At 44.0% G+C, this 14,122-nt stretch overlaps 1 protein-coding gene across 5 annotated transcripts in view; it reads left to right on the top strand.

Moving 5' to 3' along the window:
- Nucleotides 1-14,122, top strand: part of RAB14 (RAB14, member RAS oncogene family) — a 100,878-nt gene that overhangs the window by 63,858 nt on the left and 22,898 nt on the right. For all 5 annotated transcript variants that reach the window (XM_033961258.1, XM_033961259.1, XM_033961257.1 and 2 more), the window contains 2 exons: nucleotides 3,997-4,084; nucleotides 13,733-13,763. In XM_033961258.1, the coding sequence (XP_033817149.1) occupies nucleotides 3,997-4,084; nucleotides 13,733-13,763 (119 nt within the window). The remainder of the gene's footprint in view (nucleotides 1-3,996; nucleotides 4,085-13,732; nucleotides 13,764-14,122) is intronic.

Genomic DNA, 14,122 nt, shown 5'->3' with positions numbered 1-14,122 from the left:
CTGAGCTGTGGAATAGCCTCGCTGCCCCGCTTTGGAGTCTGAGCTCCCTCCAACTCTTCCGAAAACACCTGAAAACTTGGCTTTTCTCTAAAATATAATTACCCCTCCCTCTTCGATATACTAAGTCCCTCTAAACTTTCTCTTTACTAAGTCCTTCAACTTTTCATTGGAGTTCCTTTCTATATCAATTCCTGTAAACCGTGCCGAGCTCTACATTTGTGGAGAGGATGCAGTATACAAACTTAAGGTTTAGTTTAGTTTAACTGCCTGATGTAAAGCTTTAAAGATCAAACAGATTTTTTAATTGAGTCTACATTATATAGGTAACAATGCAAACATTTCAATAAAGGAGTTACATGACCATATGCTTTAACCCTAAAAAAAGGCCTTGCTGCTGAATTTTGCAGTGTCTGCAATCTATGTAGTAATACTACATTGATTCCACAGTATATTAAATTACAATAATCCAACCTTGAAATCACAAAGGCATGGAGTAAAGTATGGATAATGACAGCGATAGGCTGCTTATTGCGTCACAGAAATAGATCTCATACTCCTTGTTTACTGGTATGAAATATATTTATTAGCAATAAATGAAAGCAAAAGACAATGAAATGCAGCACTCAGGGCAGGTAAGGATAATGTACATACAATGTAGCTGGCTTCTGTACTTAAGATTCATCTCTTCTTCTCTCCCTCCTACTTCCTTATGCCAGCCAGCATAACATTTATATACTTTTGCTCAGTAGCATAAGATACAGATTACATAATTGCTTTTCTATTGGCTGTATGGTGTAAACACTCATCATGGAGCCATACTGAAATGTGGCGTCACCTGGTGCCAAAACTGACCTTTCTATATTTCCCTGACAAATGCATTTCCAATACTAAGGCTAATAACTCCAGAGAACAGACCCCCACCTTCCTGAGTTACACTGTCCTTGCTAGTGCTTCATGTACTGTACTGTTCTGAAAAGTCCCAAAACAATGATGCCACAGTCAGGAGATTTGACTGCTGGGTTCTGGAGAAAAGGTGATTCTCTCTCTTACTGACAGAGAGGAAAATGACTGCTTAGAAGAATGAATTCTTATGCACAATGTCTCTCTTAGATAGCTATTTGGGGTTTCACAGGAGTCTTCGCCTACAATATATGCAAGTCTTATGCGTGCGTCATCTTCCGCCTATATTTTCATGCAGGTCTTATTACTGATTCTCCTGATTCATCCTCGTTAGAATCAAAATCTAAGGTCTTACTCACTAAATATGTCTAAGCCAGTAATGGCTTTAGTACTTGGCCTATCTTATGTTCAAAGGAAAGATTATTATCAAAACAAATTCCTAAATAACGGAATGTCTTTACTGGGATCAAGTAAACATCCAATAATTTTGATTGGATCTTTAGGAGCAGGAAGCGTTACACTTATCCAATAAATAATGTGTTTTTTTCAGAATTAATAAGCAGACAATGAGATGATAACCAGTTTGCCACATAAGATTGAAGAGGAACAGAATCTATATTATGTAGGACCATTGGAAAAATTAAAAGGATGTCATCTGCATAAACAAATGCCTTAATATTTTTCTCCTGGATTATGGTCAGTAATGGGTTTAAAAAGATGTTAAATCCAATGGGGACAGTACAGAACTCTGAGGAACCCCACAGATTAACTTAAATATCAGTGACTTGCATACAGGTGAAGTAAAAATCTTAAATGTTCTATCTTTCAAAAAAGATATAAACTGTTTTAGTACCAAACTTGTAATTCCAGTTGATTGAAGTCGATCAGTAAGGAGTTCATGATCTACCAAATCAAACACCACAGAAAGGACTAACGAGACCAAAATAATTAAAATTCCAGCATAAGAGTTCACTATTCAAGGCTGTAATAGTGGTCTCTGTCCTAGAAGTCTGCATGGGGATTGCGGGAATCCCATGGGACTCCTGCAGGGATCCCCCCAGGTTTATGGGATTCCCATGAGGTCTACAGGACTCCCATGGGGATGGAACTGGGGTTCCCGAGGCCTGGAAAGAGAATTAATAGAACATAGACAAAAGAAAAAACTGGGACCAAGATGATAGAAAAACAAAATATCCCACCAGCTACAGCAAGGGAGATGTTCATTTTGAGGGGAGCTAAGCTCAAAGTGGGAGGCCCAGCCCCCTCTCATGGTTTTGCCACCAATTGTATTTAGTACAAAATGAAGTACTTGCTGAGTTTGTTTTGGGGTTTCCATTTCAGTTTTGGCACATTTTTCTTATGCAACCATTGTCTGAAAAGTGCCTCTCTCAATTCTGCTTTAAATGATTTTGATGCTGTATTGTTTGATTCTTTATGCATTGCTGCATTAAAAATCATTTGTGGATCTTGGAAGGACCGCTCAAAAGTTACCTATGCCAGATGGTGGAACCAGATTGGTTTGCTCTACAGATATGAGCTTTATATTGCCAAAAAATTAACTCTCTCATTTCTTTTAACCCTGCAGTCACATGACATAATGTCTATTCTAATTCTTTCCAGTGATGTATGCTTCTCTTATTTCTGTTCACTGTTATTTATTTATTTTGTATTTTATTGTTGGTTTAAATAAACCAAGACTAAAAAAAAAATAAAATATCAAAACTGTCAGAAGTAATTAAAGTAAGTAAACCAATTGCAGACCATTCAAAACACAGCCCTCAGATTGATCTACTCCCTCGGAAAATTTGACCATATCACCAATGCCTACCTAGCCTCTCACTGGCTACCAATAAGTGCCCAAATCCAATTCAAATTTTATTGTCTACTATACAAAGCAATAAATGGATCCGCACCCACCTACCTTAACAACTGCCTTAATTTCAACTGCTCATCCAGAACAAGAAGAACCAAGAACCTATTCGCTTATCCCCCACTCAAGGGAACTCAGCGAAAGAAGATGTATGACGGCCTCCTAGCAACGCATGCAGCGAAACTGGACCCCTTTATCTCCAATTTGCTGTCAACAACTATCAACTTTAAATCATTCCGAAAGGAAATCAAAACCCTACTTTTCAAAAAAATATACAACCTCCCAACCGAACCTAACAAGCAACCAAGCCTAAACCCTTCTCCTAAATTGTAATTTCCGGCATCTATTATGTAAGCATCATCCAATTATAACTTCCTAGAAAACCCCAGCTATCCCCCTCTATTCTACGCCTGATCTGTATACTTCCCCTGACTTGTAATTTCCTGGATATGTCCAGCTGTCTTACACTGTAATCCGCTTAGAACTGCAAGGTAAAGGCGGAATATAAGTCACTAATGTAATGTAATGTAATTACTGCTTTTTATGGGGACAGGTAACTTTTATGAGGAGACAGGAGATTCCTCATGGGGATGGAGGGGATTCCTCATGGGGTCAGGCGGGGATGGAGGACATTCTTTGCGGGGATGGAGGAGATTCTGGTGGGGACTGGTGGTCAGGATTTCTGTCCCCATGCAACTTTCTACTCTGTTCTATGAGTATTTCAGAATCCTGTCTGATGTGGATGTAATACTAAAGTGTCTTCGACAAATTTCGCAAACTGTTCAAATACCACATTCAATCTAATGTCACTCAATACAAATACTATTCAATCTAATGTCACTCAGCTGTGTGACTGATTTAATCCTGCTGTTTATAGGAAATACATGTTAATGAATGCAGTGATTCCCAAACCTGTTGTGGGGTAACCCCAGCTAGTCAGGTTTTCAGGATATCCACAATGATTATTCATAACATTTATTTTACATACACTGCCTCCTTGTATGCAGTCTCTCATGCATATTTATTGTGGATATCCTGTAAACCTGACAGATTTGGCAGCATCTGTGTTTAGTGATAAGCAACCTAGCTTTGTTCTTTAGTAAAGTAGGGATAATCTCTCTAGCTAAGTTCCCATATTTTTCAAGGGAAAATAGCATGTTCATGTATGGAAGATTCATATTTTGTAAAACTGAGAATTTAGTTCTAGGTTTCTCTTTCTGCCCTAGGTGATTATTCTGATAGGAAATAAAGCAGATCTTGAGGCACAGAGAGATGTAACATATGAGGAGGCCAAACAATTTGCTGAAGAAAACGGTGAGTTTATTGTCCAGTACACTGAGAGAAATGTTTTAATACGCAAGCTATAACTGATATTTGAGCATAAGTGCTGGTTCCCTTGTAGGTTAACATGAGATGTTGCATGTCAATGTCTGTAAGCTGAAGGTTAAACTGTCTCTCTGTATGCTGCATTTTCTCTTAAATATCCTCAGTTACATATTTGAAACTTTCTCAAGGAGCTTTATTTTCTTCTTGAGATGGGTGGTCTGTCTGTGTGGCAAGCAGTTATCTTAATCAACAGGGGCTGCTGTCTTAGTGCACATAATGTGTCAATGTAGTTATAGAAAAGCCCCTCATAACTTCTAAAGCCTTTCTTCCTTAAATATATCTTTATTTCTATTTTTTAGTGCAGTGTGGTGGAATGATGTGGCATTTGTATGATATCTTTTTGACAATGTAAATTGCTGTAAATTACTTTTTTACATGCCTAAAAAAATCTTAAGGACCTATTTTGTTTGACTGTACTTTAAAAAGAAACACCTTTGTTAGATTCAGCAGTGTGCTCAAACCAAATGAAGACAAGCTTGCTGTCCTGCCCAAATGGGTTATCCCTTCCTACCAGCAGGTGGAGGTAGAGTTTGTTTTGGGGTTTCCATTTCAGTTTTGGCACATTTTTCTTATGCAACCATTGTCTGAAAAGTGCCTCTCTCAATTCTGCTTTAAATGATTTTGAGGCTGTATTGTTTGATTCTTTACTCATTGCTACATTAAAAATCATTTGTGGACCTCTCAAAAGTTACCTATGCCAGATGGTGGAACCAGATTAGTTTGCTCTACAGATATGAACTTTATGTTGCTAGTGACATCAGTGGATAAGTTGTGCCCTCTGGAAGATTCCAGAATCTGTCTTCCTTCAGCAGGCAGTAAGTTGCTTTTTGGTTACCCTTTGTCCCTAGCCTAGCTCTTTGCTTTGCTGGTCATGACTGCACAGTGCTAGTTGAGCAGGGAGCTTGGCTCTGCAGCCCCCCGTTTGCACTTGATAGTAGCTGTAGCTTCCGTTATCCCAGGACAAGCAGGCAGCTATTCTTGACTGATGGGTGACGGCACCGACGGAGCCCCGGTACGGACACTTTTAGAGTGATTGCACTCTAAGAACTTGGAAAGTTCTGGATACCGCACCGCGCATGCGCGAGTGCCTTCCCGCCCGACCCCGGCGCGCGGTCCCTCAGTTAGTTTTCTAGTTTCCGCGGAGCTAAGAAGACGCGTTCACTTCAACGGCCGTTGAAGAGAATTTTTCACGCCTTCCCGCTCGCGTAAACCCCCTTTTAGAATAAAGTTTTCTTTATTTCTTTATTTCTTTTCTTATTCTCTTTAAAAAAAAAAAAAAAAAAGAATTTTTTCTCCTCTTTTTCGATTCGGCCCGGCGGGGCCTGTTGCCACGATCGAAGCCTCGGCTTTCGATTTGGCAGAGGCTGTTTTCCCGTTCATGCCCCCTCAGCCCGGTTTTAAAAAGTGCCAGCGGTGCGCTAGACCAATTTCGCTGACAGACCCCCATAACTGGTGTCTGCAGTGTCTTGGTCCTGACCATCGAGCATCTACTTGCTCCCGCTGTGCAACTTTAAAAAAGAGGACCCTCAAAAACCGCCAAATCCAACAGCGGATCCTTTTCGGTGCCGAGATGTCCGACTCCGCAACTCCGGCACCGACATCTGTTCCATCCCAGTCGGCTCCGACTTCGTCGACGCCGCGTGATTCGACGCCGGTATCGCATCCCACAGGTAAGCCGGCTAAGAAGCCTTCCCCGTTGGAGCGTCCTCCGGTCTCTACAGCAGTGAGCCCAATCCTGCCGACCTCGAGGCGCCCACGGAAGCGCTCCGCTCCGATCGAAGTTAGTCCCTCGACATCGGGCTCTTCTTCGGAGTGTCGAGCGGCACCCAAGGTACCGCAGAAGAAAAAAGCGGTGCCGGTGCCATCCTTGGACGAGCGCATCGCCGCCGTTCTGCAGGTGCAGCTTAAGGATCAACTTCAAAAGCTGTTTCCTGCTCTCTTGACCCCGAACCTTCCAGTTCCAGTTCGGTCAGAGCCTCCGGTACCGATAGAGGAACGCCCTCTCTTATCGGCATCCACTTTATCGGTGCTGGCCCTTACCACATCGTCATCGATGCCGGTTCTGGCTCCTGAACCTAGGTCTCAGCACCAGGCGGTACAGACCTCGGTACCGATACATCAGGTTGCATCGCCTGGTACCGTTTCTATGAGATCGGGCAAATCTACACATAAAACCCGGCACGTAGACCCCCTCCACACCTGAGTCTCGACACCATGGCTCTCAGGTTAGAGACCCTGATTTGTGGGGAGATTCAGAAGAGCCCTTCCTATCTGAAGGAGAATGCTCTTCCGATGAGGAGGAACACCTGGTGACAGACCCTTCTTCTAAACAGGATTCCACCTCTTTTACCTCCTTTTTGAAGGAGATGTGTGAATCCCTGTCAATTCCCTTGGAGGCTGAATCCAAGAAGTCCAAAGCATTCCTTGATGCTCTGGATTTTGACCAGCCTCCAAGGGAATTCCTTAAACTTCCTCTCCATGATATTTTACGAGAGACGTTTTATAAAAACCTTGAAACTCCCCTGACTGTACCAGGAGCTCCTCGTAAGCTGGACTCTCTATACAGGGTAATCCCCATTCCTGGGTTTGACAAGCCCCAGCTCCCACATGAATCTCTTTTGGTAGAGTCTACATTAAAGAAATCAGCGGGGGCTAATGTGTATGCTTCAGTCCCTCCTGGCAGAGAAGGGAAATCTATGGACAAATTTGGCAAACGGCTTTATCAAAATGCCATGTTGGCCAATAGATCAGGAAACTATGCTTTTCATTTTTCTTTTTATTTAAAGCATTTGGTCCAGCAGTTGTCTTCATTTGAACAATTCCTTCCTGATCGCAAAAAACCTTCTTTTCATTCCTGTGCTTCCTCTCTCCTTCAGTTGAGGAAATTTCTAGTCAGATCAATTTATGACACCTTCGAATTGACTTCTAGAGCCACGGCTATGTCAGTGGCTATGCGCAGGTTGGCATGGCTCAGGGTCTCAGAGCTAGAGGTGAACCACCAAGACCGTCTAGCAAATGCTCCTTGTCTGGGGGATGAGCTGTTTGGAGAATCCATGGATTCAACAACACAAAAACTGTCTGCTCATGAAACCAGATGGGATACTCTTTTAAAGAACAAAAAGAAGACTCCCCCTGCTAGACCGTTTCGCCAACAATCGGCATACCAACGCCGATATGCTGCTCGGCCTTTACCTCAGCATTCCCAACAACCTAGGCGTCAGCGACAACAGCAACAACGTCAACCACCTAGGCAAAATCAGCAACAACAGGTGAAACCTCCTCCACCTCAAAAGTCTACTCAACCCTTTTGACGTGTTTCTCCAGAACATAGCCATTATACCACCATCAGTTCAACTTCCCCTACCCATTGGAGGCCGTCTCACTTATTATCTCAGCCGTTGGGAGAACATAACATCCGATCAATGGGTTCTCAACATCATCCGCCACGGCTACTCTCTCAACTTCCAAACACTTCCATCTCAAAGTCTGCCAAGAGAGTCTGCTTTGAACACTCCTCAGGCTTCTCTCCTTATTCAAGAGGTTCAATCTTTTCTTCTTCTAAACGCTATCGAAGAGGTTCCTCTGGACCAGAAGGGGCAGGGGTTTTACTCCCGTTATTTTCTGGTTCCAAAGAAGACAGGAGATCTCAGACCCATCTTAGATCTTCGAGATCTCAACAAATGTTTGGTCAAGGAAAAATTCAAGATGCTTTCTCTGGCCACTCTTTACCCTCTTCTCAATCAAGACGACTGGCTATGTTCCCTCGACCTCAAAGAGGCATACACTCATATTCCAATCCATCTAGCCTCCAGGCAATACCTCCGCTTCATGATCAACAACTGTCATTACCAGTACAAAGTTCTCCCCTTCGGTCTTGCCTCATCTCCACGAGTATTCACCAAGTGTCTAATTGTGGTAGCTGCTTACCTACGCTCCCATCACCTTCAGGTGTTTCCTTACCTGGACGATTGGTTGATAAAGGCCAATTCATCTCAAACAGTTCTCCTGGCCACCAATCAAACCATCTTGTTCTTACAGCTTCTGGGGTTCGAGATCAATTTTCCAAAATCTCATCTCCTCCCCACTCAACGACTTCAATTCATTGGAGCGGTGCTGGACACAGTCCTCATGAGAGCATTCCTACCGTCCAACTGCCTTCAAACTCTCCAATCTCTGTGTCAGCAGGTGCTTCCACAACGTTCCATCTCTGCCAAACAAATGATGATACTCTTGGGTCACATGGCATCCACAGTCCATGTCACCCCCCTCGCACGTCTTCACCTGCGCATTCCTCAGTGTACCCTTGCTACCCAGTGGTCACAAGCGACGGATCCTTGCTCACGGCACATATCTGTGACATCATCTCTTCGTCAGTCTCTACAATGGTGGTTGATATCCTCAAATCTCTCCAGAGGTCTTCTATTCCATCTACCTCCTCATCAACTGATCATCACCACAGATGCCTCCCCTTATGCCTGGGGAGCTCATTTGAACGAATTCCAAACTCAAGGTCTTTGGACAGTGCAGGAAATGAAACATCACATCAATTTCCTAGAACTCAGAGCGATGTTTTATGCCCTCAAGGCTTTCCAACATCTTCTCTATCCTCAGGTCCTTCTGTTGTGCACAGACAATCAAGTGGCCATGTACTACATCAACAAACAGGGTGGGACAGGCTCTCGCCTCTTGTGCCAGGAAGCCCAGAAGATTTGGACTTGGGCCACAGATCACCATCTCTTTCTGAAAGCGATTTACATTCAGGGAGAGCAGAATTACTTAGCGGACAAGCTGAGCAGAATTCTCCAGCCTCACGAGTGGACACTCGATCCCTTAACTCTACAGTCCATCTTTGCTCAGTGGGGCACGCCTCAGATCGACCTTTTCGCAGCTCCTCAAAATTACCAGCTGCCTCTCTTCTGCTCCAGACTATACACTCCTCACCGTCTGGCAGCGGATGCATTTCTCCTCGATTGGTCCAATCTGTTCCTGTACGCCTTTCCTCCTCTGCCTCTCATGTTACGAACATTGTTCAAGCTCAAGAGGGAAGGAGCCACCATGATTCTGATTGCTCCACGGTGGCCCAGGCAGCATTGGTTCTCCCTTCTACTTCAACTCAGTTCCAGGGAACCTTTTCTGCTTCCACTGTTTCCTTCTCTGCTTACGCAACAACAGGAGACTCTTCTACATCCCAACCTCCAGTCTCTGCACCTGACAGCTTGGTATCTCTCGGGCTGACTTCACAGGATTCTCTTCTGTCTCAGCCCGTTCGTTCTATTCTGGATGCTTCCAGGAAACCAGCCACTCTGCAATGTTACCATCAGAAGTGGACACGGTTTTCTTCCTGGTGTCTTCTTCATCATCATGATCCCACGTCCCTTGCAGTGGAGACCCTATTGGACTATCTACTTTCTTTGTCTAACTCTGGTCTCAAAACTACCTCCATCAGAGTCCATCTCAGTGCTATTGCTGCATTTCATGAGCCCATCCATGGAAAACTCCTTTCAGCTCATCCCCTGGTCTCTAGATTCATGCGAGGTCTTTTTAATTTAAAACCACCTCTTAAAGCACCTCCTGTGGTCTGGGATCTTAATGTGGTTCTCTCTGCTTTGATGAAGCCTCCTTTTGAACCCTTAGCTACTGCCGCTTTCAAGTTTCTCACTTGGAAGGTACTTTTCCTCATTGCTATCACCTCTGCCAGGAGGGTCAGTGAGCTCCATGCACTGGTTTCTGACCCACCTTTTACAGTCTTTCATCACGATAAGGTGGTTCTGCGTACACATCCAAAGTTTCTCCCAAAGGTTGTCTCTGAATTCCATCTCAACCAATCTATTGTACTGCCTGTTTTCTTTCCGAGACCTCACACTCACTCTGGTGAACAGGCTCTTCATACTTTGGACTGTAAGAGGGCTTTAGCTTACTATTTAGACCGTACTAAACCCCACAGATCTTCGCCCCAACTTTTCTTATCTTTTGATCCTAATAAGTTGGGACGCCCTGTTTCTAAACGTACGCTGTCTAATTGGCTCGCAGCGTGCATTTCATTCTGCTATTCTCAATCCGGACTGGCACTGGAAGGTTCTGTCACGGCCCATAGAGTTAGAGCTATGGCAGCATCTGTAGCTTTCCTCCGTTCCACGCCTATTGAGGAAATCTGCAAGGCTGCTACTTGGTCCTCAGTTCACACTTTTTACATCACATTATTGTCTGGATACATTCTCCAGACGGGATGGTCACTTCGGCCAATCTGTTTTGCAAAATTTGTTTTCCTAATGGCCAACCTTCCCACCATCCCTCTTTTTTGTTAGCTTGGAGGTCACCCATCAGTCAAGAATAGCTGCCTGCTTGTCCTGGGATAAAGCACAGCTACTTACCGTAACAGGTGTTATCCAGGGACAGCAGGCAGATATTCTTGCGTCCCACCCACCTCCCCGGGTTGGCTTCTTAGCTGGCTTATACTAACTGAGGGACCGCGCGCCGGGGTCGGGCGGGAAGGCACTCGCGCATGCGCGGTGCGGTATCCAGAACTTTCCAAGTTCTTAGAGTGCAATCACTCTAAAAGTGTCCGTACCGGGGCTCCGTCGGTGCCGTCACCCATCAGTCAAGAATATCTGCCTGCTGTCCCTGGATAACACCTGTTACGGTAAGTAACTGTGCTTTTTGGTCCCCTGGAACCTTGCCCCATGGATGAGTGTCCCCATCTCCCCAGACATTCCTGCAACCCCAAGTTTTGACTTTTTTTTTTTTTTTTTTTTTAATGCCTATAAGCTCTTCTCTGTGTTAAGCTTATTTTTGCTGGTATACCAGCTTTGAACTCTAAAGAAGAAATAGAGTAGCACAGAGCTTAATTGGGGGAATCTCTCTTACTGGTGAGTGAGGGTTTTCCCCAGTTAGCACTCCAGAAGAGCCCAGGGAACATTATGACTACCCAGGCTTCGATGAGATGAGATAAGCTTGCATGCTTGCTGGCACATTCTTTGCAGCCTTCAAAATCAGCTATTGAGCAGGGACTCGCTCTCGCTCTCTCTCTACTTTACATGTGCCTTGTTCTTCCCTTCCTTCAACTTGAATGGATACCTTTCTCTAGTTCTGGGAGACCAACTTCCTAGTCGTGCAGTGGCCTTTTTGTACTTGCCTAAACCAGGTCCTTCTGCAGGGGGAGGGGGAGTACTCCAGAGCTTGACTCAGATGGTTAAGCAGGTCCCCTCTTGTTATTAATCCTAGCTCTTATCCTAATTCTCATCCTCCTGGGGAGGGGTCCTAAGGGGATCAGCAGGAGCCCCATTTTATGGTCTTGGCACTTCATTATCATATCTAGTTGTTCTGTGGACCAGGAGGAAGAGCAGTTTCCTGTTCAACTTTTTCAGAGAGAAGAGTTGGCGCATCTCATTGACGAGGTGAATGCTTTTCTAGTCATGATTCAGACCATGGGTGGCAGATCCCATGGAGGGAGACCCCTTTTTGGAGGGGCTCGCAGGGCTTCCTCTCCCTCAAGCATTTTCCTCTGCACAAGGCCCTTGCGTGCATGATGGCAGAGTGGGAAGTGACCAGTGGACCTCTCCGTAGCACCAGAGTATTGGATCACTTAAATGCTTTCACTCCTCAAGAAGTGGTAAAGTATAGGTTGTTCCCAAGGCTGGCGCCCTTATCACAGTCATGAAGGTGACCTGGTTCATGGAAATTCTGCACTTAGGGAATACTATGATGATAAAGTGGAGCAGCAGCTTCGCTTTGCTTTTTCGTTAGGAGTTTCTGGCATTCAGGCAGCTATCTGTAGGGTGTTGTATCATGCGGGCTAAGCTGCAGTGACTCCCAGAGTCCTCAGAGGTGTCTTGCTTGGAATCTGTCACAGCTTTTTTGGTGGGCATTCTTTAGGTTCTAGTCAGTTGTGCTTCCCGATTGGTAGCTGCTTATGTTGTGAAATGATGTTGGCTGTGGCATCGCCACTGGAAGGTGGCCTTTAGGGGGTAGAGCTTGAATTTGGTGAAAGATATGGGGGACGACGACAGCGTACAGTCTCTCCAGCTCCCTACTCTGTGTCAGAAGGGGACACAGTGCTCTGCAGCTTCATTCATTTATTAGGCATTACAGCAGTGTATCACAAACTGTGTGCCGTGGCCAGCAGATTACAGGTGTGCCCTGACAAGACGCCGGTAAGAAAGAGAGGTGCCAGCTGACTGCTTATAGGATGTGTCTCTTGCAGTGAGAGGCACATCCTGTAGGCAGTTATCCAGTGCCGATGTGTCTGATCCCCCACCGAAGTGAGAGGTTCAGGGTTGTGGCCAGAAGGCCTCTGCACATGCATGGATGTCGATGTGATGACATCAAGCATGTGCGTGATGTTGCTTTGACGTCCCGGTGCCTTCTGGCTGGGGCACCGGGTTTAGTGTACTTCTAGCCGAAAAGTTTGCAGGACACTACATTACAGTTTGGAGATGCTCACAAGAGCTATCATTCGGGGGTCCTTGTCTTCTTCCACTCACTAGATCATCTTCAGTATATCCTATTTGTGCAGAGCTGATGCTAAGAAAGGAAAAAATGTTTTTTATCTGTGTTTTTTTTGTGTGTGTGTCAATAAAACTTCAGCAATCCTGCCCTTCAAAGACTTCAGCCTGGGGTCCTGGGTGTGCTCTTGTGTTCTCTCAGTTGCGAAAAAAAAAAAATCGTGTTAAAAAAAAAAATCTCTTCTTTTTCACAGTCAGGTTGGCTTTTCCATGGTATAGCGATTGCCACTCACTTGCTGCTCTTTGCAGTTGCAGTGGTTTATAGGGCTTGGGTGTGTTCTGAAGGGACTTTCTTCTTGGGCAGATACATACTAGAACCTTCCAGGGGGCACCACAGCTTATCCAGTGATGTCACTGGTGGAATTCTGGTTGGTTTTCTCTTTCCTACCTCCACTTACTGGTAGGAAGAGATTTAACTCACTTTGTGCAGAATGGTTTCTCTGACTGTGCCTTACCTAATAATTTTCTTTTCTTTAATTTCTTCATTTGTTTACTAATCACCTTAAACATTATAAGCAGCTTCTCATCAGCTGTACATTGAGTTTCTGGATAAATTAGGTGAGGCAAGCAAGTTTCTGCTAAAAGCATTTAAAGAGAGGGTTTTTTTTGTGTGGGGGAGGTAGAAAGTGGTGGGTACATTTTTCTTTCTCTTGTGTTTCCATCTATTTGGAACTCGGGTAAGGATCTGACACAGTGAACCTTTTAAACTACTACTGGATCTCCCCCCACCCCATATTTATAATTGGGTCTTACCCAGACTAGGTGTTGTGGTACATATGCTTTCCAGGTCTCTGCAGTCATGGGTTCTATATACAGCAGCAGCTACATATCATGGTTGCATAATGATTGTTTCTCTAGTATATCAGACCACGACCCTTACAAAAGGCTTGTTTTAGGAATTGAACAAAGGTTTACCCAGCACGTCTGGTCCTTGAGGTTTTTTTATGTATATAATTTCACAAATTCAGAACTAAATTAACATTGTTAATTTGTTATGGATTAAGTTGAGCATTTTGAACATTTTATGCCGTATTTGGGATATTTGCGTAATTTATAATTATTTGCATTTTAATAGGTTTATTGTTCCTTGAAGCTAGTGCAAAAACGTAAGTAGACTAATTCACTACATTTTAATCTTGAGATAACTTATATGTAGTTGAAAAAGCCATTGACAAATTGGAACTAAGCAAGTTTAAATTAGTATTAAGCTACTTTCCTTTTCTGGGAAGGTGTGGAAGTTACTAATTCTGTTTGAGATTTGATATAGCTAAGCTAGACTGTTCACACCAAGGGAGTGAGAAAAATAGTTCATGTGAATTGCGGATGTGTAATTTGATATATTCAACCAAATCATGACTTAACAGTAGTTTATAATTGTGGGTTTGTATATGGGGAGAAATACTACTGATTTTGTTCCTCTGTACCAGTAAGAACTCTCTTTAAGAAATCAAGCTCTCGGTACCAA

This window comes from Geotrypetes seraphini, chromosome 10 (assembly GCF_902459505.1).
Source record: "Geotrypetes seraphini chromosome 10, aGeoSer1.1, whole genome shotgun sequence".
NCBI lineage: Eukaryota > Metazoa > Chordata > Amphibia > Gymnophiona > Dermophiidae > Geotrypetes > Geotrypetes seraphini.
This window is presented reverse-complemented; position numbering and strand designations above follow the sequence as displayed.